At 37.3% G+C, this 24,827-nt stretch overlaps 1 protein-coding gene across 2 annotated transcripts; it reads left to right on the forward strand.

The window, feature by feature from the left end:
- On the forward strand, nt 1–23,983 carry DDX46 (DEAD-box helicase 46). 2 transcript variants are annotated; one of them, XM_035560791.2, is made up of 24 exons: nt 1–184; nt 2,362–2,550; nt 2,829–2,969; nt 4,884–5,001; nt 5,952–6,117; nt 6,402–6,553; nt 6,865–6,978; nt 8,000–8,165; nt 8,690–8,810; nt 9,145–9,320; nt 9,784–9,905; nt 10,519–10,597; nt 12,427–12,509; nt 13,269–13,433; nt 13,752–13,914; nt 14,841–15,034; nt 15,622–15,759; nt 16,425–16,574; nt 17,294–17,491; nt 18,124–18,342; nt 20,375–20,519; nt 21,197–21,270; nt 21,995–22,069; nt 23,690–23,983. In XM_035560791.2, exons 1-23 carry the CDS (start codon nt 168–170, stop codon nt 22,040–22,042), a joined length of 3,138 nt encoding a protein of 1,045 aa, XP_035416684.1. In that variant the 5' UTR covers nt 1–167; the 3' UTR covers nt 22,043–22,069; nt 23,690–23,983. The 2 variants fall into 2 exon arrangements, with proteins under 2 accessions (XP_035416684.1, XP_035416683.1); XM_035560790.2 differs by having other exon boundaries at nt 21,995–23,983.
- The last annotated feature ends 844 nt before the right edge of the window (nt 23,984–24,827 follow it).

Here is a 24,827-nt window from a genome sequence, read left to right on the forward strand (position 1 = left end):
GGCCGCCAGAGAGCGGCAGCGGGCAGGAAGGGGCAGGGGCCGCTTCCCCCCGCCTCGGCCCGGGGCGCCGAATGGCCGCCGCCGCCTAGCGCAGGGCCTGCGCCACCTCCTGCTCTTCCTCCTGCTCCTCCTCCTTCTCCTCCTCCTCGTCCTCGTCAGCCGCCGCCATGGGCCGCGAGTCCAGGTGAGGGCAGCGGGGGGAACAAAGGGCCGGGGCCGGGCAGGGCCGAGCGGGGCGCGGGGCCACCTGAGGGCTGGGGCCCGGTGCTGGGGTTGCGGGAGAAAAGCCCCGAGCCCCTCCGGGCCCCGCTTTGGTCTAATGCAGACTGACGGTGGTGTGGGTAGCCCGGCGGGCTGTATCCTGCATCACATGTTTTATTTTTGCCGAGTTTTGTGCGGAGCCGCGTGCCTTTTGTTCCCCCGCAGCGGGTGTCCGCGCACCGTGGGGTCAGGCTCCTGCTGCCGGGGGCTGGGGCGGTTCGTGCCTCTCCGGCTTTAAACCAGCCCCGTAATTCGCCACTGCTGTCGTGGCATGTGTTAGTGCCAGCTGGTTTAACCGAACCATTGGATTTTAATCCTAAAACAGTGTTAGTAGTTAAAGAACCGTAACAGTGCGCGTCTTGTGTTCCTACGTGCGGCCGTCCCTACGCCGTAACAGCTTCCCAGATTCATACCCTGAGAGGGGCACATGAGTTCAGATTTTAAGAAGCATCTTGGATTCAAATTGGTGATTCAGTGAAGAGCTGGGAACCCTCACTGATATCTCTAAATTAGTTTCAAGCCGCTTAGCCCAGCCACCAGGACGCTGTTAGAGACTTGGGCTGCAAAATCCCCTGGGGGCTGAGCTCCAGCTGCTGGCGCCTGAGCTAGCAGGACCCCGCAGCCCGTCCCAGCACGGTTTCCCTCCTGATAACATGTCCAGTTGTAATTGGGCTCCATGGTCATAACGAATGGAACTGTTTACAGAAAGCATGTAAACACATTTGTCAAAGCAGGCCACAAGTTTCTGAGGAATGAGCCTTGTACACGTGGCTCCTGCTGGTCCCGCTCTCGTGTCTCAGCCTCAGGAACACCATCCCTTTCTTCAAGTTTATTTCTTTTTTGGGGTTGTATGGCGACCTGGATCATGGAACCAACAAATAATGTAAAAAGTGGTCTTAAACTTGTATTAATTCTCTAATCTAGTTAATGCCTTCCAAAAGTTGTAAAAGTTAAAGTGGAGAAATGATGAGAGGATGAGAGTGAGGGGTGGGTGGAGAAGGCTGGGGTGGGCTGCGTGTGTTTGAGTTGCACAGTCAGATGTTCTCCGCAGTCAGTTACACTGCTGGTAGGCAGTATACGGGTATCATGCTGCTACTGTACTGGTTCCAAATGTACATAATAGCTAAGTGTACGAATATGCTGAAATAAACCCTGTTATTTTTAGTACCAATGCTGTTGTAACACAACCCTGTGTGGCAGTGATGGAACAGAACAAAGGACATGGGGGGCTTGAGGTCTTGCTTTCTCTGCTTCTTCCTGCTTCCCAAGCCCAGCTACTAGGTTTGTAGGGAGCCTGTAGGGTCTGTGGTCCCTGGGTTGCAGGAGGATGAACAAGGGAATTATTCTGGCACTGAGACTGACGGTCAGGAATTGGAAAAAGATGAGATGGTCACAGTGGAGGTCCTTCTGCAACTTGTACACTCAGGTGAAGAGTCTCTGGGAAAATTCCTACCCCTACCCTCTCCCACAGTTTGGATGGGATAAGAGGGCATTAGTGAGGGAAGAAAAAGTCTCCCATCTCCGTCACACACCTCTGAAACCTTGCTAGCCTCTTAAATCTTTTGTGATGTTTGATAGCAGTATGGAGTTTCTTTTGATATCAGCATTGACCATTGCTGTTTCGTATATGCTCGTGGTTTTATGTTTCTTTAATTGCTGTTTGACAGATTTTCCATTGAACAGAGCAATTTACATAGCATATCTGAATGAAAATTATAGAAAAAGCAACAAAAGTTATATGTTTGGCAGATTTTATGAGATGGTTTCAAAAAGACTTATACATAATAGAAGTCAGTGGATTTTCTGAAACAGGAATTGTTCTTGATGCTCTAGTGTTCTCTTGAGGTACTTATATTTGCACACCAACAATAAAACAAAAATATGACCCAGTAATTCCTCTAGTTTCAGCATCATAAGTAGTATATGTACAGTTTTGCAAGATTATTGCAAATGTTTAAGAATCTAGTAAGTCCAAAAAATTATAGTAAATAATTCTTTTTGTCCTGTCCACCCAAACATGACAAACATTTCCTTTCACTGCAAGTTATTCTCGAGCTCATGTTCATCTTTTTTTCTTTTTTTTGTAATTTTGCAATGCAGGCATTATCGGAAGCGCTCTGCGTCACGTGGACGCTCTGGCAGCCGGTCTAGAAGTCGTTCTCCATCTGACAAAAGAGGAAAACGTGGCGAAGACAGACGCTCTAGGAGCAGAGATCGAGAACGCAGACGTGAGAGGTCACGCAGTAGGGACAAGAGAAGGTCTCGATCGCGTGACAGGAAGCGTCAAAGGTACGAGTTACGAATTCCAGTCAAAGTACATAAAAATGCTGTCATCTGAATATTGATGTTCTTCCTCTACAATTAATTGCTTTGCTATTGTCCATGATAGATTTTACTGTGCTTAATGTTTTTTCCTATTAGATGATGTCTTGCTGCTGGTGCTGGACTTTGTTAGCTCTTTGTGGTCTTGATGACTGTTGGATTCCTTTTACAACGTGTTCATCAATAGCAGGCTAAAATTGTATTACGATCACGTGCTAAACAAATACAATTTTGTTCTGGGGCAGACGTTCAAGAAGTAGAGAGAGGGAACGAAGTCGGGAGAGAAGAAGATCCCGGAGCCGAGAGAGAAGGCGCTCTAGAAGCAGAAGTAGAGGTAGACGATCTCGATCCGCCAGCCCAAGCAAAAACAGGAAAACAGAAAACAGGTATTTGTGTTCTTGAATTACAGTCCATATCGTGGTGACAAAATATTGCAGAACTATTGGTATAATGGAAGGAATCCTCAGGCAAAACTACCAAAAGCTTCGGTTTGTAGAACAAGGAGAATATTCGATGAGTACTGTTATGATCTTTTCCCATCACTTAATGTACTTTGATGGATCAAATATTTTTATATTTCTTACTTCAAGGTGTGTAAATACTAATGTGTGTATGTATTAATTATTTCTAATGCACTTTGTTGTGAGAACGGTTCTATAAAAGAAAAAAGATCCAAGCGTTAATTTAAGACTGAAGTTGTGGCACCTGGGTGGGGAGTGGAAGGCAGTTGTTAACTTCAAAGTTAAAACTGAGCCTCGTTCTGAAAGTTTTGTAGTGCTCCATTGTTTTCTCGGGTTCCAGTATCAATAAGGAACGGTTTGTGTCTCAGCATGTATGTGCAAATTAGTAAAATACAGTGCTGTCTACCACAGACATTAAATTGAAGTCTTTAGACTTGTAAATTATTGGAGAACAGTAAGTTTTAGTTACCAGATTTGCTTGAGTGCAGTGTTCTCAGAGATAAGCTCTATCATTTTCTCTCAGATAAAAGCAGGGCTTTTAAAAATACTGGATAGGGTAGCAGCAGGGGATCTATAAACAACATCGTGGTGCCATTTGTAGCAGGAATTTCTAAACTCTTTTCAGTGCCACTGATGGTATCTGAGCTCAGTGTTTCATCCAATCTGTACATAGAGGTTGTTTTTAAGAATATAAGCCAATGAAGTTTGGAATCTGCCTTTTTAAATTATATTTATGTGGAAAAGTAAAGCATATAGTGTTACACTTCTGAGAAGGTCAAGAAGTCTGCTTTGGTAAAGCCACCGCCTGTTTTTTACCTGCTGTTGGTTGAATTCTATGGGTGTGCTTAGTGAATATGGATTGGACAGGTACTAGTCTTAGGGGCTTACAGTCAGATAAACTGTCTAGTAAATAGATCAGTCAAGAATTGGAACTTGTACTCTTCTAGATACTGACTTTAGAAACGTGTAAAAATTTAACTACAGGTCATGTTCTTTTAAGTGTACTTCGGTGGATTTTCAGACATAATTATAACAGGTATACTGTAAAATGAGTCCAGAAGTTGTAACAGCAGTCCATATAAAGAATAAGTAGGTTGACAACAGTCCAGAAATTGTGAGAAGCTAGAATGACAGTCTCTTGGAATGAGCATATGGTTTGCATTAGAATTGTCCAGTGGACTGTGAAGAAAGCTTAATAAGATTTAATAGGCTTAAGTGAATTTTACATTTATTGTTATGAGTTAGCAGGAGTTTGGTTCAGATACAACTATTTCTTTTTAATAGGAAGTACATTAGGAGAGTAAAGTCTGTGATAAATGAGTTCTGTATGAAATGCAAATCTGCACATTAGTTTGAGTTCTGTAGGTACCTTTTCCCAGGGAGAGGTGTTCTTTTGACTTTCAGCCAGTACTGTATTCACAGGGGAATGTTCAAGTTTCCATGGCAAGGAGCTAGATTGCTTTACCTTCCTCTAGAAGTAGAACAAACAGGAATTTTTTAGCGTCTTATTTGAACTGCTGTCTTCAAGGAGTGTTTATGCTGCAGAACCTCTAGAGTATCAGCAGTAAGTGTTCTGGAAATGAAGTCTGCAACTTCGTCCTGTGAAGAAATGAGAGGGACAGAACCAAAGCATGTGAATCAGTGGATTGCAATACATTGTGCATTTCTGGCAGTTATAGAACCTACTTCCATGAAACAGAAAGGCTCTGAGAAACAAAGAGTGCTTTGTAAGATGTTTGAAAATGTAACTGTGTTCATAGTTTTGTCTGTATCCAGCACATCTATTCTCTCCCGAGAAAAGCTGGAATATTCTAAGAAATCTTTGTTCTTACCTTTCAGATCAAGATCTAAAGAAAAGACAGAAGGTGTGGAAGTTTCCAAAGAAAAGAAAAAAGAGAAAGAAGACAAAGAAGAAGAGAAGGATAAAGATGCTACTGCATCTACTGTGGCCACTGAGGTAGAAGCTTTTTTTACAAATTTTATCTTTTAAGTTTATAAACCAAGAATTAAGCTAGCCATAGATTAACTACTGCATTAACATAGATTAATTACTGCATTAACAAAAGAAAAACTATTCCTAGAGTTGGACACAATTCACGCTGAATGAAAAAGTACCCTCTTCAGTAACACAGACTTCAGTGACAGGGTATGCTTCTAGTTCTTGTCATTAGAAACATTCTTAGTGCAAGGTTCCACATTGCTCAGACCACAAGCCACAGTTGTGTGTGAAGGATCTTTCCTTTTTAATGTATTAGATGTCAGTAGGGAAGCTGAAAAATCTTTTTGACATCTGGAACCAGGCAGGAATCAAAGAACAAAGGGAAAAGGAAGCATGCTTTGCCTTATTCCATATCGTGAAAAGATGTGCCTAGATGAAGAATTCCCCAAACAGCTGTTTTCGCTAACTCTTCCAAAACAGCATGTCGTTAGTAACCCTCCTTTGTTAATAGTCACTGCACTGTCAGCAAGGGCTCCCCATACATAAATCAATAATGTTTTTTTTTGTCCTAGAAGGACTTTCGGAAGTAGAGGGCAACGTGATAATTCTTTAGTCTTGTATGGGTAAATGGCTAAAATGAGTAGAAACTCATTGGAATATAATATCTTGGTCTAGAAAAAAAGAAGAAAGCCTAATTCATTAGGGAATATTGTTTAATTCATTCTTATTTTTAACATTGTATACCAGCTGCTACTGTGGAAAAAAAAAGTTAAATGAATTTCTTACTTTAAAGTGTTAAGAGTTGGTAGTATTTTTCTTTTACTCATGTTGTGATAGGTCTGTGTATGTCCAGTGATCTACTGCATGCTCAGTTAAATTTGTTTAAGGAGAGATTTTTGTCTAAAAAAGCACAGGCTAATGCCAGTGACCATTAATTTTCACTATTTGGTGTGGTTTTTTTTTCACAGAATTTTGATCAGAACAAACTAGAAGAAGAAATGAGAAAACGAAAAGAAAGAGTGGAGAAGTGGAGGGAAGAACAACGCAAAAAGGCTATGGAAAACATTGGAGAACTGAAAAAAGAAATTGAAGAGATGAAACAGGGAAAAAAGTGGAGTTTGGAAGATGATGACGGTATTTAATTTTTATATATACCATTTAAAACATTTTTGTTCCTAATAATAGTTTTATTGTGTTATCTTTAAAGCATTTAATGACTTTTCATAATGTGAAATATAGAATAGCACAGCCTAAATCTGGTCATGACTTCAAATAGTTTAAAATACAATTGAGATAAACTGGAGAGATTTTAAGAAGGAAAAATGATCCAGTAATAAAAGTAGTTACTTGGACAGACTAATAATTGAACATATGTGAACTCTCTTTTCCTCTCTTATTCCCATCTTTCTTGATATTAGATGATGAAGAGGAAACTGCAGAAGGAGAAAAAGAAGGCAATGAGGTTGAAGATGAAGAGTTGGATCCTTTGGATGCTTATATGGAAGAAGTAAAAGAAGAAGTCAAGAAATTCAATATGAGAAGTGTGAAAGGTGGAGGTGGAAGTGAAAAGGTAAAATCAATTATTAAGATTTTTTAACTTTGTCTTTTAAAATTAGTTTTGTGTTTTAATATGAAAATGGTTTTGAAAAAAAAGGTGAATGCAAAAAAGCAAGAAATAATATGTATTTAGTGACTGTTTGGCTTAATGTGAATTTCATGGTATTCTTAATAAGTAGTTAGTGTTATCCTGATAAAATTTCACTGGAGGATGTGAAAGAAAAAAACAGCGTAATGCATTCACAAGTACAAATGTTCTATATATTTTATGCAGTATATCTTTTGTACGATAGTGCAATTAATTTCTCTTACCCGTTTTTGCAGAAAACTGGACCAACTGTTACCAAAGTAGTAACCGTGGTGACAACCAAAAAGGCATCTGTAGAGACGGAAAAGAAAAAAGGGGAGCTCATGGAGAATGACCAAGATGCAATGGAGGTAATGGAAGTGTCTTGTATTTGTACTAAGAAAGGGCAACATGCCTCTTATAAGAGGCAGGAGAATGAGGATAGTCCTGGGATTTTTCCATCTGCTACAAGCTAGGCATTTGCTTATTTAATTTGCGGAACCATGGTTACACGCTGGCTGTAAATAGCAAATGTGCTGTAGTAGGAAGAGTTGTTACAAGTGCATAAATGTCAGCTGCCCTCTCTGGATATGGGTTCAGTGAACTGGTAGCTGTCCCTCTAGTCTTTACAGTGTGCGGTTATTTGCATTTTTTGCAGTGGCAGATCAGCATGAATATTGAATTTTACAGAACAGTGCTCTGGGATTTTCATAGAGCCATCTTGCTCAGTGATTGGATCTGAACTTACTCAAATTACTCTTTCATACCCAAACTGCATTCATAAAATGCTTTCAGGAGATTAGGAACGTTGAGTCCTTAACGGGGTCATGTATGGTGAGGACTGAAGGGCTTAAAGGGATATCCTTGCCTGAGTTGTAGACCAGTTGTTCTGCAGCTTAGCTAGGTCATGCTCTGTGTTGCTGCAGTTAACGTTTCTAGTAGTACCTGACTAGTTCAGAGCTGAGTTAGCTGCATCTGTCAGAACCATGACTGTAATGGGGCACAGGTCAGTGGTATGTTGGCTGTTGAACATACCTGATTTTTTTCCTCACTGTTTTAATACTTACGTTGTATAGCAGTGATTATTTTTGAACGACAAGGCTGGTCCAGACAGTATTCATAAAGTCATAAAAATTGTATGGAACACTGTTAAAATTGAGGTTTGTGAGAAATGTAAAATAAATGGATAGAGGACTGATTGGGACTCTTGATATACTGAGAGTAGGTTTTCAGTGTCTGGTCTAATGGAATAAGGAATAATTGTTGCTTCTGAGTAAAGTTTCTATATAAATGAAAAAACAGAGCATCTCAGAATACTTAATAATACTATTTAATATGTTACATATTAATAATAAGACATAATAACTTACATGTTAATTATAATTTATACAGTATTCCTCAGAAGAGGAGGAAGTTGATCTTCAGACTGCCCTAACTGGCTATCAGACCAAGCAGAGAAAGCTTCTAGAACCAGTGGATCATGGAAAGATAGAATATGAGCCCTTCAGGAAAAACTTCTACGTTGAAGTACCTGAACTTGCTAAAATGACTCAAGAAGGTAAGGGGAAGTAGAACCAGAACACCTTAGGTACTGTTAAAGAAAAGAATGTTTGACAGATACTGATTTACAAGAAAAAAGCAAATTCTGTTTGAACATAGAGTGGTTTTGAAGAAAGAATGTACTGTATTTTTTTTTTGCTTCAAGACTTTTGGACCAGTTGATCTTAGAGGTCTTTTTCAACCTAAATGATTCTATGATTCTAATAATTCTATGACTTTGGAATAATTTGGAAGAGAATTTGGAGGTGAGGGGGAAGTACTTTTGAGCAACTTGGTATGGAAAAGAAAAGAATCAGATCACCATTATCGATAACCTCATATAACCATGTATGAGACTTCGAAAAATGTACCTGAGTTCTCTCCACCTACATCATATAGTTATGTGTAGCAAGCTAAAGGTTATTTTTCTGGTGCTTATAAAAGCAGTATTTCATGTTCAGGAACAGATCGAGAATATTTTGATCAAGGTAGTAGAGAAATGTCAAGAAATGAAATTTCATTGTGGTGCAAACTCTGTTTCAGAGGTGAATGTGTACCGACTGGAGATGGAGGGAATAACAGTCAAGGGAAAAGGCTGCCCCAAACCAATAAAAACCTGGGTACAGTGTGGTATTTCCATGAAAATTCTCACTGCTCTCAAAAAGTAAGCAAACAATTTGCAAACCATGTCATGCTTGATTTTGTTCAGTGTTTTATCATGCGTTTGTGAGAAAACCCTTTTTCATTGCATAAAGCAGCATGTCCATGTTTGTAGATGCTATGTATATAGTCATCAGAATGTTTCTCAATATTAACCCATTATAAGCTATTCCTTTTGCCATTTATGTATCGTTACTGCTTCTCAGCTTTAAGCTGTTGAGTGACACTGATAGTTATATGTAAAAATGAATATGCAAATTTATTCTAGCATGGCTGTGATTCACGTCTGTCAAATCCTATTTTGTCCTTATCATCTTTTTTTTTCTCCTTTCTTTAAGGCATGGCTATGAAAAGCCCACGCCTATTCAGAGCCAGGCTATCCCAGCAATTATGAATGGTCGTGACTTGATTGGCATTGCTAAAACAGGAAGTGGAAAAACGATTGCATTTCTGTTGCCCATGTTCAGGCATATTATGGATCAGAGAGCTTTAGAAGAAGGAGAAGGACCCATAGGTACAAAGCTTTTATTTTCAAAATTGGTATTTAAATAAATGAGCTCAAGCATGCACTTGAGGGGGGTCTTCTGTTCTTCTCCTGGTTAGAGGGAGGAATACTAACTGACTGTCATCCGTTAGTGAGCAGCATTAGGTAATGAACGCTGCTATTTAATGTTGTTCATGGTCACTGTGCTATTTAATGTTGTTTCAAGAGTACTTGCATATCCATATATCTGGAAGGGAGACCTTTATTCCTTTGATTTTAAAACTTTGATAGGTTTTCTACCCATCCTCATACTGTCTTAGCTCTCATTCTTGAAATGACTTTTTTAAAAAAAAAAAAAAAAAAAAGGTAAATTGTGTAGTAAGTTGCACATACTTCTCAGGTGCTTAAACTACATTACTAAAGGTTAATTTTTACTGTATAAATAACATAATCTCTTACATTACAACGTATGATGAAAATGCCTTCATTTCAGCTGTCATTATGACACCTACTCGTGAGTTGGCTTTGCAGATTACTAAGGAGTGTAAGAAGTTCTCAAAGACCCTTGGACTTCGAGTTGTCTGTGTTTATGGAGGAACAGGAATCAGTGAACAGGTATGCAAATGACATACCTTGTCAAATAACTCTTGAATTTTATTAGTTAAACTGTTAAACCGTTTGTGATACGTAATTAGTTTGGAATTGATTGAGAAGCTGTATTTTTGCTATGGTTCTCCTCAAGAGTTATCTCAAACAAGAACCGGAAATCGTTAACTTTGCTTTGTCGCATTATCAAATATTACATGTTAGAGCCATTTGGAGATTAATTTCCAGGGTATTTTTCTACCCCACACTTATGGAAACTACAGGATTTGAGCTTACGTGACTGTGTATTGGAGCATAGTGTATTTACAATTGTGAATACCACATTTGTCCCTGATGTAACACGACGTTCCATACAGGCCCTTGACTGTACAGAAGCCATGTCTTCACTGTCACTACTTCAGGTGGTAGGAACTTAGTTTGTCAGAGGTTACTCTTTTAGAAAGCATAGTTTTCCAAAGACTTAATGAAATTTCCGAGTAAAATCGTTCAAATATGGCTGTTTTACTAATGGGAATTGCTTATGAAAGTAACAGCAAACGTGTCTTTCTTTTTTGTGAAGTCATGCTTTTTTTTTTTTTTGCTAATAGTTTGTTACATTAATTTTACTGTGTTTTAAAATCAGATAGCTGAACTCAAAAGAGGTGCTGAAATTATTGTTTGCACACCTGGACGTATGATTGACATGTTAGCAGCTAACAATGGTGAGTAGAAAACCTTTAACTATGGAGAATTTTTTTTATTTGTTGTGTAATTCTAACAAATTCAGAAGATCATGTATTTTGATAAATGGTCTTATGGAATTTTCTTATATCTCTTCAGGCTGCACTATCTAGCTTGTGAGAATATATAACACTAGTAACAGGTTTAATCATATATTGGTTTGACTTTTTTGTGGGAGGACAGGAAATATTGCATTCTTGAAGAGTTTCTGAGAATGTTTATGATAGTTAAACATAAAATGTAGTTTCAAATTTCCTAACTTGCAAGTCGTTTAGATAAAGGTTATGTAACAGTTGCTTACTGTGTCTGCCTGTTGATCCATCACGATTGTTAGTGTAGCTCAGCAGTTACTTGCTTTTACTTGAAGAGTGACTGACTTTATCTGTTGATTTAAAATGGAAAAAAAAAAAAAAAAGAAAAGCACCTGCCAAAAAAGCCCTCCCTAAATAACTGTAAAAGAACTGAGCTTACATCAAATACTCAGGTTGATTTAAACTGAGACACTGCAGCTTTAAGAGGTTTTGTCCTAGTGTAACCATTGCATGCTTGCTAGATAAAGTTTTATTATTAAATTATTCCACATCAAAACCTCTACTAAACTGTTGACATTATTTAACTTCTGTGGAAAAAGTACCTTCAAGAGATATAGAACTGGGCTTCCAAGACTTAAATCGTCAAAGGTAGGTACATTAATGCTGTTCCCAAGTAAATTTACCAAGTTATTATTTGGGGATGAAAGTGTTAAGGTGTTAAATAGATATGTAGATTTTAAGAAATATTTGTTACTTAAGTGTGAATTCCATACCTTTTATTTAAAAAAGAAAAAAGGCAGCGCTAAATCACCCCCCAGAATAATTTGAAGATTCAGCTACAATTTGCTGGAGCTGAAAGGACCAAATTCTGCTGTAGTTTGACAGGCACAAGTCCGAGTCTTGGTTGTCGAAAATGTGAAAATTATGCTCCATTATGAGAGCACTCGACAGTGTCGCTATACAGTTGTTTGGAACTGAATATGTTCATGTATTTGTATCTTTTGAGAAGATGTTTCTTAAATCCTTGAGTTAAATCCTTCTGATGAAAGGGAACTTAGGTGTTTTGTTTGGGAAGGGTGTTAATTATCCTGTCCATCATCATTTCAAAGTATTCACAGATATACAACGGTTTTGTTTCCAGCTGTCCCAGAGTTTGGGGTGGTTCTTGTTTTTCAATTTAATAGTGATTCTGGGTAGGTTTTAATTGTTCTATATTCGATTTGAAAAGACTGCTTACTCTGTTTTATGCATATTAGCAGTTAACTAGAATTAGTGTGATTGTCCTCGAGTAGATATTTCTAGCTCCAAGGAAGCATTACAGATTATATGTGTAAAAGGAATTTTTCTGAGGCTGCAACAGTTAGCACTGGACTTTGCCTTCCACACATGCGCTGTAATCTCTAATATGTTTTTTTCTAGGTGGCGCTGTCAGATAATGGCTGATGTGGCTCCTTGCTTCATCTCAGTCTTAGTTTTATGATGTGTTTTGGCGAGGGCTGTTTTCTGAATTTTACAGGTTCTTCTGGCCCTATGATGGTATGCAAGAGAAGAGTTTGACAAAATAAAGGGCCTAGTGCATACTTACACTTTTCCCAGAATGTTTATTGAGATTAAAATGAGAACATTAAAATTCACTTTCAGTGAATTTTTTTAAAGTAATTAATGTGTTTGATAGAAGATAGTGAGAATATATAACTTTTAAAATATATATATTCCTGAGGGAAACTAGATTTCCTTTTGATTTTGTTTCCCATGTGTTTTTTCCTCTCCTTTCACAGGTCGAGTGACAAATCTCCGCAGAGTCACGTATGTTGTCCTTGATGAAGCAGACAGAATGTTTGACATGGGTTTTGAGCCTCAGGTAACTAACGACATGCCTGATACTGCCACAGTGTGTTATTTTTCACTTAAAGGATTTTGCAAGAATCTGTGCTATGTTATTATTAGACTGCCAGTAACCATTCAGCGAGATGTGCTATATGTGGATGACAGTTTAAACTGACTCTTTAAATTTTGTGTTATCCTCACGTGTTTTGGTTTTGATAAATTCTTTATTAGAGAAAAATTATGTTCTAATATACCTTTTTTTTTTTTTACATGCTTGTTTTGGATATCTGTGGCTATGTTGTAGCCCTCTGTAATTCCTTGATGTAGGTGTCATATTAGTAGTTGTAGCGTACTAAAGAACTTTTTCATGCCTCCTGGCAACGTCCTGCAGGAGACAGGAATGAAATGTTTAAAATGCCAGTGACAAAAACAATATTTTCTTGCAGCTTTGGACATCCAGGGTTCTTTCAGTTATCTTCAGGCCATATTGTCCTCCAAAATTAGGAAGAATCCTTTGTTTTGTTTCCTGAGCTGTAGGATTTCTGCTGCAAATCTTTGGATTTCTGTTGGGCTGCTGTGGGGTTGCATATTACCACTCAATTTCCTGTTGACTTCAGCAAGTTTTCCCTGTCTTGCAATGCTGTCACCTAAGTCCCAAGAGGAAATCTGTAAAGAAATGTTCTGTGTTCTGTATGATGCAGATACCACCTAACTTGAAGGAAGACAGCTCGGTATGTGTATGAAGTTCAGTTACAGCACTTGGGTATTAACAGGAAATGTTCTTTTAAACCAGGTTATGCGCATTGTAGACAACGTCAGGCCTGACCGTCAGACTGTCATGTTCTCTGCTACTTTTCCCAGAGCCATGGAGGCATTAGCTCGGAGAATCCTAAGTAAACCTATAGAAGTGCAGGTTGGAGGCAGAAGTGTTGTCTGTTCTGATGTGGAGCAACATGTTGTAAGTATCACACATATGCCTTGCTTATCTTCCTTTTGCTTACAAAACATTTCCAGCAGTACTGAATGTAAAAGGAGCTTTTATTTTTAGATCTTCAGTGAGTTTATTAAACATTAACTCAGAAAGAAAACATAACAACTTAATGTGAAAATGCAGCGTGATCGCTTTTTTTTTCTTTACTTGGTTTTGTAGCTGAGCAGCAGTTTTACCACTAGCTACAGAAACAGCATGAAAAAGCCATCTCCTGTTCCCAATTTTTATTTTTTATTCTATGTACCCTGAGTGTGTGTAATGGTTTTTTTTGTTTGTTTGTTTCAGATTGTCATAGAAGAGGAGAACAAGTTTTTAAAGTTACTAGAGTTACTGGGACACTATCAGGAGAAAGGATCTGTTATCATATTTGTAGACAAACAAGAACATGCTGATGGGTTGTTAAAAGATTTAATGAGAGCTTCTTATCCCTGCTTGTCTCTTCATGGAGGTAATCTGCGATCCTAAGGCCTTAAATTAAGAACTCCAAACTTGAAAATTGGTATTTTGTAGTTACAAAGAGGAATGTTTTGCTTAATTCCTGTATAGTACCAAGTTAGAATATTTCTTCATAAGCAGGTTTTGCTTTGTAATTGGGAAAGATATTTGCTTCTTAATTTGAAATAGACATCATAGTTTTCTGTAATTACTGTTCCATACGAAGCGTCATCAGATGCCAAATCTTGTCTCTGTGCAATGGGGTTGTGAACTGAATGTTAACACCTCTTAGGGAATATTCCTAGCCACATAATACTGTAGAGTAATGAATACCAGTTTGGGGGAGTATTATGTTAGCTTTTTTTTTGATGTTCCACAATAATAGCAGCTGTTGTTTCACGTTTCTGCCATCAAGAAATAATATAATGGAAGTAGTTTCGTACTAAGAAGAGGCTATCTCTTTAGAATATTGTCCATCACAGAGTATTGTAAAATTTTATATAATAAAGAGCTCTTGAAAATACAGTCACCAATAAGTACAAAACCGCTGTTCGTGTAGTGCAACGGTGGAAGAGGGAAAAATATCCTCATTCTTCTGAGATTTCCATTGTCTTTAGTGAACAGACGAAGCCTTTAGATGAGGTCTGAATTGAACATAAGACAAATAGAAAATCTTATTAAAGAAACTTGAAAATCTTTTTGTAGTGGAAAAGCTAAAGGTTTCATTACTGTGCATAGCAGACTAAGAGGTTTATTATTCTGGATAATTGATGGTGCCTGGGAGTGTAAGCGTATTGAAATGTTCTTGGCATGGGCTCTGGGTTGTTTGAAGTTGGAGGGTGTTTTGACCTGTGGACAAATTCTTTCGACTCAAAATCTTAATAAAAATTAATAAACAGCAGAGCTTTATAATCAACTGTGTTGTCTGGTTTCTTGCAGGTATTGATCAGTACGACAGGGACAGCATAATTAATGATTTCAAGAATGGAACTTGCAAACTTCTAGTGGCCACATCTGTAGCAGCGAGGGGCTTGGATGTAAAACAGTTGATGTTGGTGGTCAATTATAGTTGTCCCAACCATTATGAAGATTATGTGCACCGAGCAGGTCGAACTGGACGAGCTGGCAATAAAGTAAGTATAATCAGTTGCCTGTTTTGGTTATTATTGAAAAATCTGCCTTATTTATTGCTTGATAAAGATGTCTGCAAGGGGTAGGTACAGAGGGAGTATTTTATGTTGTTGGTGGGAAAAGGATTTTCTTCTAGAGTGCCTCTAAGGTTTTTGAGAGATGATGCGTGAAATACGTTCTGAATTTTGGCACTGTGGAAGTTGGAACTTTGCATTTTTGTCTGTTAAACGGATGTTCTTCTAAATTCCATTTGTGGCTGAAAGTTTGGTGTTTTTCACTGTTGGAAATAAGCCCTACTAAGTTTATAAAATTCTGCTTTCCAAACTTAAAACCATGGCAAGATTGAAAGGAGAAGCTTCAGTTCATTCCATCAGTGGCTGATTACCTCTGTATCAGCTTCCTGGGAAATCACATTATTAATTCTACATTCCCATTAAAAATAAATAAATAAAAAGAAAAAAAATACATACATGAATATCACAGTTACTTTTATTGACCAGAACAACAGCATCTGTGCAGAAGTGTTACAGTGAAGTTAAAGTTTCTTTAGAGATTTGTCTTTACCATCTTTTAAATTAATTTTGACTAGGGATTTGCATATACGTTCATTACTGAGGATCAGGCCCGATATGCTGGTGATATCATTAAGGCTTTGGAATTGTCCGGGAATCCAATTCCTACTGATTTGGAGAAGCTCTGGGCTGACTTCAAAGACCAGCAGAAGGCTGTAAGTAATCCTTTCTTCTGTAGTGGGCTTTGCTCTGGATTTAATGCATACGCACGTGGGTCCAGTTGTACACTGTGTACGTACATGAGTCATCTCCCGGAGTTCATTGGGAACAGATACGTGTGCCTTGGCGAGCACAGAAGTGTTTTCAAGATTAGGATCTTGAATGTCATTTACAAGACTGTTCTTGAGAATTTAAATATTGTCATCTGGTTTGGAAACGCCTACTGTTCAAGGGGCACTTTGGCTTTTATCAAAATTCACATACCAGATACTGAAGCCCTTTCACAGAATGTGTATTAGTATTTCTAGAGCCCTTGCACCTGGACATTGTTGTTTATGCTGAAAAGTGTAACTTCAGAGTTTTTCCAATATAAGAACAGATCTTTTTTTTACTGCATTTGAAAAACATTTTAAATGTATACTTATACAAAATCCCAGTAGTGTACTGTTTCTATCTGATGACTCAACACAGCGTTTCTTATTGCACTTCATTGTAAAATACAGTACTTAAAATTGGAAGAGCTTTCTAGACACCCTAGGGTTTGCTTTGTTAAATAAATTACTTAAATCATTTGTATATTTCCATAGTTATTTCATGACTGTTGGAATTGGATTTTAAAACTTTTGTTTATACATAAAAATGCACTGTTTTTTTTTTTTAGGAGGGAAAGCTGATTAAAAAAAGCAGCGGATTCTCTGGCAAAGGTTTTAAATTTGATGAAACAGAACAGGCTTTGGCTAATGAAAGAAAGAAGCTACAGAAAGCAGCTCTTGGCTTGCAAGACTCAGATGATGAAGATACAGCTGTTGACGTACGTACCTGAAGTTTTTATTAAGGATTTCCAATATTTTCATGTGTTGTTTTTTTTTCTGGTAGGTTATGTAACATGTTGCAGAATGCGTGGATTTTTGTTACCCCGTGTCCTGTGCTACTGATTTAACAAGTTAAATTCCATGAGTAGATCAATATGTATTCTTTGATAGAAAAGATTCATTGCTGTCCTATGAAGTTCTTGAAAGTCTGTTTCTGACTTAATGGTATTTTATACTTAAAATAGTGTGTGTGTGTGTGTGTGTGTGTGTGTGTGTATATATATATATATATATAAAATAGTGTATATATATATAGTTGTATAGGTGTTACAGAAAGTTTTTTTCCTTGTAATACTAATCTTGCATGGATTAAATGGAATAATTGCCCTCAATTATAAACAATTTTTACTTGTAGCATTTTGAAGAAATTCAGAGTAGCCTTTTACTATTTCTAAATCTGTTCTAGGTCTCTGTCTTAATATTTGTTAGACTTCTTTTCATGAACTTGAAAGTAAATACTGTGTTCAGACCTTTTCCTGATTACTAGATCATCTGTTCTGTTCGTCGATTTGTAGTTCTGGGCATGCTTCTATCGTTTATACAAGATTTATTTCTTCAAAAGGATGTAAACTAAATGCACTGTAGTGCTCACCATCTTTAATATGGTGAGATTATTTAATGGTAAATGTAGAGATCTAACAGTTGTTATTTTCTTTAGATTGATGAACAAATTGAAAGCATGTTCAATTCAAAGAAAAGAGTAAAAGACATGGGTACACCAGGATCATCGAATGCTCCTACGCCATCAGCTGGTAATGCAGAAAAATTGGAAATTGCTAAAAGATTGGCTTTGAGAATCAATGCCCAGAAGAATCTCGGAGCAGAGGCACAAGTATTTGTCCCCTTCCACTTTAAGGTAACATCTTTACAGAACAAATTTTATTTATTTATTTAAATGTTGTTTAGATTGTGTTCAGTTTGTTTGTCTTGTGGAGGTAGTTTTATGTAGTGTTTCTTCGCTTTTAATATAATACTGCATTAATTAGCACATTTGTGTTAATAGTGGGCTAACCCAGTAACAAATTGTAGGATTTGTAATTGATCTAATTTAGTATAGAACTCGAAATGCTTTGTCTGCCCTGGCAAAAAGTTAATTGTATAATTTTATAAGTAATTAATTAGGTTTTGTCAGCTTTAGCAAGGTTGCAGAATATCTTTCTCTGCTGACCCATGTAATATATGGTTTGGACTTAGGTTAATGTGGTGTGCAATGTCCAAAGGTATTTTGAGCTGAAGGTACAAAAGACCAGTCAGATCTTCTGTGTGCAGGTGTGAGGGTTAGATATTGAGAAGGAGGAAAAAGGAAGGAGAAAAAAAAAAAAAAAAGGAAATTTTGAATATGTTTGTTATGTGGACATTTATAATAAGTAAAAAGTTTTAATGAAACCCATGTTGGCTATATAGGACTTCTTTTGGCTACTTTGTTTTCAACATGGACCTGCCTTTTTTTGTTTGTTTTGGTTTTGATTGGTTGGTTGTTTTTTACAGGATGTCATGCAGCAGGCAACAAATGCTATCCTGAGAGGAGGCACAATTCAAGCTCCTACTGTATCTGCCAAGACCATTGCAGAGCAGCTGGCTGAAAAAATAAATGCTAAGCTGAATTACGTACCTATAGAGAAGCAGGAGGAAGAGAAACAGGATGGAGGACAAAATGAATCTTTTAAGAGATATGAAGAAGAATTAGAGATCAATGACTTTCCACAGGCAAGTAACTATTTTGCTATAATCAACTGTAAACGACTGTTGTTTAACAAATACAAGTTAGACTGTGGTTATTCCAATAAAATGTTTTGTTTCTATTTCTTATTGGACCTAGACAAACGTACTGCATCTGTGGTTACTTCTCAGGTTATAGATAAACAATGCTTTGGATGTGTTCCATTCCTTGCCATACAAAAATCTTTTTACCCTCTGCCACTGACTGTTCCCACATCCAGATCTTTGCTATCTAGAATTCTATTTGAAAGGCCATTCTGCTGAGACTCCAGGACTGCTCCTTGCTTTTTGATTACCTGAGTATTTTTGCCATTTGGAATACTGCTGCGTTAGTCTGCCTCATCTGTTACTCCGAGGATTTCTGCTCCCCAGTACCAAGCACAAATTACTTGTTTTTACCTTTGAGGTTCTGCCCAGCTTTGCCTTTTTAATCAAGCTGTTGCGTTACCAGTTTGTTAACCTTTCTTCTCAGAAATGCTTTTAATTCTTATTCTAAACTGCTCATTCATAGAACATGTTCTAGATTTTATAATATGTGCTGAGGATACTTTACTTCCTAACCCTTTCAAGATAGGCTTGCTAGGTACAGAACATTGCCTGCCCATCATGGCTAGACAGGGGTTCTGTTTTCTGCATAGTTCTTTCTGCAAATAAACAAATCTTAGATTTTCAGATTTTTTGTAGAGCTACACCTGGAAAAACACCTCTCCCCGGGTTCTCTTTTTGTTCTGTAATATTTTGTAATACCTCCTCTGAAACAGTCGTGTAAAAAGGGCAGTTCATCGGGGTGAATCATCGCTGCCGATAACGGCCCTGGAAAATCTTTATAAGCCTTTTGGGAGAGGGACTCATCTTACAGTGTATGCGTATACATACAGGTCTGACACGACAGAGATAAATAATGTAAGATAAAATAATCTGCTAAAGGTACCTAAAGCAAGAGTGGTAGCTGATTTCAGAAGTTGTTTCTTACAGCAGTGCTACGCAACCATTCAGTACCATTACATGTGCGTAATGTGGCCTTCCTGATTATGGGTGCAGTCATTTCTTACAGTGAGGTTAATGCTGATGTGATACTTCCCGTCGAGAGAATATGTAAGAGGCAAAGTTTTGATCCAGGGACGTACAGCTTGCCTTTTTAGGTCATAGTTCAAAGCTGGCTTCTGGGAAAGTGGTTGTTTAAGGTCGGATGCGTGTATGCTCAGCCTACCAGAACTGAGAAGCAGTCCAGATGGAGGTTGTTCCTCCTGCCAGAAGTAGCTTTGCCTTCGCATGAACACAGTTGGAGCTTCTCCAATCTTGTCCTGAGGTCTTCACCTTTGAATGCCAGAGCTCACCGGGTGTTACATATGAAAAATAAAATGTCTTGGTCTAGAAGTAACTTACAGCAATCTGCTACATATTTTCTAATAATTTCGTAGTCTAAATGAATGGGATGCATTTATCACGTGGAAGGATTTTTGAGGATACTTTAGAGAAGATTCATGATAATTTTACCAGGTCCTGAAAAACAACTGACAGTGTTATTCCCTAGTTATAGAGATTTTTAAGGTTTACTTAATTTTTGTCTTCAACCAATGAACTGTGTAGAAATAAATAGCATTATTAAATGGAAGTACCCAGTATATATTTGCCCTTGAAGTCTATTCATGTGCAGAAAGTGCTGAATAAAATACTTGAGTGCTGTTTCAGGAAATCATGAGAAAAAATTACAGGTTTTTAAACTTCCAGTGTAGTGAAATGGAAAGTCTTTAGAGTTCTTGCTTCAGTGGTACTGCGCATCCATTCTCTTTTCTCCTTCAGTAACTTTATTTTGCTGACATAAGAGGCAGGTTTTGTTAAATATCCTTGAATAAAAATGTAGGTTGAAATTTTAGCCAGTTATTTTTAAAGTAGAATGCCGTGATCAATTTTCACAGTGCAATGTTCTTGTTTGTCTAAAATGTCAACTAACCTTTGGATTGCTGCTTTGTGTGATGCCTTTCTCCTTGTTGATTCTCCGGTATCCTTTACCTTGCAGACTGCCAGATGGAAAGTTACCTCCAAAGAAGCACTACAGAGAATCAGTGAATATTCTGAAGCTGCTATTACAATCAGAGGAACTTATTTCCCTCCAGGCAAAGAACCCAAGGAAGGAGAGCGAAAGATTTATTTAGCTATAGAAAGTAAGTATTCTTTCTTTAAATATTTCAGTTAAAGATGCTACTCTGGTTTTGTAATCAGATGTGGAATCTCTAAAGTCATAGTGTTTGGATATTGAGTTACAGACCCACTGTAGTTACTTTGCAAATAAGTATAATTACTAAGGAAACGCTCATTTGTCTCCATTCGCTTTGGCAAATGATCCATGGGGAGCACAGAGATGCTGCTCCTGAGAAGACTGACCTGCCCCAGAACAGCAACAAACGTTGATGGAATCATTTTGGAGGAGAAAAAGAAAAGGAAAAAAAAAATCAGCATAAGCACAAAGATGTTGTCTGTGTTGGTGTGAAATAAGGAAGAAAATGGAATTTTATGGGTTATGGCTGTTAAAGGTATAAGAAGTTACATCAACTACTACAACGGAAGCTTTGCTAACTTTGTGATGGTTGAACAGAGTCTTTCCTAAAAAAATATATCTTAGGTATTTCTGAAGATTGTAATTTACAAATGTCTGTTTTAAGTATTTTCCTTAAAACAAACTGCTGTTCTCTGTGGCAGTCTATGCAATACTAGGGTGTTCTTCAGCAAATAGTTGAGGATATTTGGCTTGTTCTACAGTGTTTGTGAAAATAGCCAGCATTGTTTATTCCATAGGTTTCACAGATAGAAAGTCTGAGATTTTGTGTTCTTTCTCCTTCAGGTGCCAATGAGCTGGCTGTACAGAAAGCAAAGGCAGAAATCACACGACTTATAAAAGAGGAGCTTATTAGATTGGTAAGTGAAATATTCAGGATGCAGAGTGAAAGTGCCTTAACTTGTGCTTTATGAAATTAATTTCAGCGAATGCTGGCATTCAGACATACGTTTTCATTAATACCAGGGACTCGAACCCGTAGATCTAAAAAAACGGTTTCCTTCAACAGCCCAGGCAAGATACTGCTTTGTTCAATCAACTAGACATACGGCTATTATCCAGCCAGCAGATGGAGATAACACATTAACAGAGATTTTTGACTGAATACCCCTTAAATACATAGTCAGCTCCTAATTAATTTCCTAATTTCAGTGCAATCACGTGGGGGGGAGAATCATTCCCCTCATTTTAATACTTCGTATGTCTTGAGAGATCTGTTTTGCCATAGCTCTACTGTATACCCCCCTAATAATCAGCTGTGTTCAGCTTCCTCTGTTTTCAAACAAGATGCTGTCTTGAGAAATAGTTTTTCTGAGTTCTGTGCCTGAGGACACCTTGGCTTACTCTGGAATAACCTTCAGTAATACTACATTAGACACAACAGGGTCTTTTTGGCTTTTTACTCTTAAGACACCTTTTCTCTCAAATTTATCAGCCTCTGCCTGACGATGCCTTCTAAAGAAGGAGATTGCTAAGGAACTGCTTATTTACATGTAATGTGGATTTACTGTTAGTGGGGTTTTATTGCAGTACATGTATCAATTTTCACTTTTAACTGTGATTTATCCTCTCCTTTATTTGCAGCAAAATTCATACCAACCAACCAACAAAGGAAGATACAAAGTTCTATGAGTATTTGGAGTTATCTGCTGGTGGCTGGTGTGTGAAACTTGTGGCTTCTGTTGTTTTTGCTGTTTACACTGCTTATTGTAAATTAAGATATTTTTTATTTTGTCTTGCGGACATTTTTTAACGGAAAATTGTTACTTGCTGAGACATCTTAATTCTCTCCACTAAGGTTATCAGTCTTAAAGCAGACCAGTTTTGGCAGAGCATGATTTAATTTAAAAGTGCAGTATATACTTTACACCATAAAGAATATAAAACAGATTTTAATTTTCCTGACAGACTATACTGTTAAGTAAATTAAAGGATATTGGGATTTGTGTTGGAAATTGTTAGAATGTACCTGCTTTGTATTGTGGGGATGATTCGTACCATATCAGTTTATACTGGAATAATGATAAAACACCAAAATAAAGGCAGGATTTTCTCCTGATCCTTAGCATCTCTCTGGCTGGTTCCACACACATTCATTCCCTGTACAAACGTACCTCTAAGGTCAGAGAGTCTTGCAGTGATCAGAGTAGAGAATTTTATCCAGAAATACTTGAGGTCTAGTTTTAAGATCTACTCATCCCTTTTATCTCCCGTTTTGTCTTTATCATCCAGGTAATAGAATAACTCTTTGTTTTCTTTTTTCCTTTTTTTTTTTTTTGGTAAAGTGAAATGTTTTTTAGTACGAAAATAATTTCCACATCTTTTCTAAACATCAGAATTTTAGGATTTGAATTTTTTCTTCATTCTCTGACATAAGAATGAAAGCCTGTTTAGTTGAAAAAGAAATAGGAAAAAAAAGAAAAACCTCTTTTGTAATGAATATATGACTTTGTCACTTTTTATAGTGTTCTTATATACACATTTAATGTGATTGTCCCCAGGGTTGTTGTCTTTATTACTGCTAGGACATGGCTTTAAGTAAAAATTGGTAACTATTTCTGAGTCAATTCCACAGATATTGACTATCATTGCAGTCAATAAGCTACCACATTACTGGGACAGGCAAGACCTTTCTTTTTGAGGTCTCATCCCCATGACCATTAGTATTCATGATGGACACTTCTTGCTCTTTTAACTTTCATGTGTCTACTTACCTGGAGCATAAGCAGTAGCAATTTGAATCGTCTTATTCTGGCAGCTGCAAGACTTTCAAGATGATGACTTTCAAAAGGACTTTTGTAGAAAGCTTTTCTTACCTGACACGTTGAGAAGAAATGTGTCATTTTAAAATAGCCGTGTATATACTGCTTTAACCCTGGTGAAGACAAATCATCCAACCTGCATCATAACTGTGTAAATTTAGAACTTCTGTTTCCAAACTTCGTGTAATTTAAATGGCCATTTTTGTTTGCATACAACTGTCGGTTATTCTAGCGTCAGTGTATCTTACTTTCAATACAGGAAAGTAATGATTGTACCAAATTAACAGTACACGTTGAGGATAAAAACACCCATAATGTAGTACTTGACAACGTTAATACAAATAAGTCCTTAAGTTCAACAAAGAGAAGCACACACAATAATGTATTTCCAAATTTCAAACAGCAATCTCAAGCTAAAAATCTATGGTTCCCTTTAAATCCATAAGGTTTCCTTCTGTTAAAAAGTGGGTTTTGATATGTTTCATACAACTAGTTTGTTGAATTGTCTTTTTGACAGCATCCCCCCAGAAGAGCGACAGCTACTGATATATGTAGTGAAGAGCACTTTCAAGTTTGGACAGTCTGACATTTCTTTAAAAATCTTGTTTCAAAATGTTCATATATATATATATCGGTATCTCCTAAAAAAACAAAAGGCATGATGGAGACATTCTTACGATTTCCAGCTTTGCACTGTTGGATTTCAGAGATGAAACGATGTGTAATCTTTATCTTCCTGGGGTTTTTAAATGCAATGTCAATATTCCTATGTTTTTTAAATTCCAGCAAAAATAAAAATAATTTCAATGTATATTTTTCAGAAACTGTCTTTATGAATAACTTTTGGTTTATGCTCTTATCTTGCTTCTGCATTTTTCTGTGAGCTAGCCTTATACTTTTTGGAGTAGGAAGAATGTCTAGTAACTATCACTTGGCATTATCTGCTAGAAATACAATAAGATGCATATCAGACTCAGTTAATGAGCTGCTGCTGTGAAAAAGTTGCAGTAAAGGTGTTTGAAGACATGAAAACATAAGCCAAATGCACATAAGCCAGGAGAAAGAAACTCTCAAATTAACAAGTACACAAGGCAAAAAATAGTGTAAACAAATGAGAATAAAATTGGAAGAGAGAATTTTAAGTACTGAAAAATATTATATTTTTATATTTCTATATCTTTCCATGTGTGTCTAGGAATATAGATGAGAGCTTTATAAACATTGCCACTTCGGTGTTTTCCAGGGAAATGGCCCTGGACAGATTCCTGTCACCAGTTGTTGGAAGAGCACAGGGGTGCTCTATTTTTATGTATTTCTTAATATATATATATATAGGCAGAGTTTGTTTTGTTACCTGCCCAAGGTGATACAGTCCTGGCTTTCTAGGTTACCTAGCGCTTCCAGCGCTTGAGTAAACGGAGTGGTATTTTGGGTGGGTAAATGAAAGAAATAATTTGATTTGGGTCATGAATGAGGTTTTTGCCTATGAGAGACTGCTGTTACTTCAGTAGAACTGCTGCCAGGGTTAAAGAAACAGGTACGTGTATCTGTGGGAATGTGGCCTGTGGAGCTCTCAGAATTAGTTTAAAATTTTCTGCCATGGGCTCAGACTCTTGGTACTCTGCTCTAGACCTCTTTTACAGCATTTTCTAAGT

This window comes from Cygnus atratus, chromosome 14 (assembly GCF_013377495.2).
Source record: "Cygnus atratus isolate AKBS03 ecotype Queensland, Australia chromosome 14, CAtr_DNAZoo_HiC_assembly, whole genome shotgun sequence".
NCBI classification, from domain to species: Eukaryota; Metazoa; Chordata; class Aves; order Anseriformes; family Anatidae; genus Cygnus; species Cygnus atratus.

What these genes read in the sequence shown, in the direction of transcription:
- DDX46 (XM_035560790.2), top strand. An exon ending in AGAAGGAGAAGGACCCATAG is followed by an intron (nt 9,321 to 9,783) that starts GTACAAAGCTTT and finishes CCTTCATTTCAG; the next exon opens with CTGTCATTATGACACCTACT. An exon ending in CATGTTAGCAGCTAACAATG is followed by an intron (nt 10,598 to 12,426) that starts GTGAGTAGAAAA and finishes CTCCTTTCACAG; the next exon opens with GTCGAGTGACAAATCTCCGC.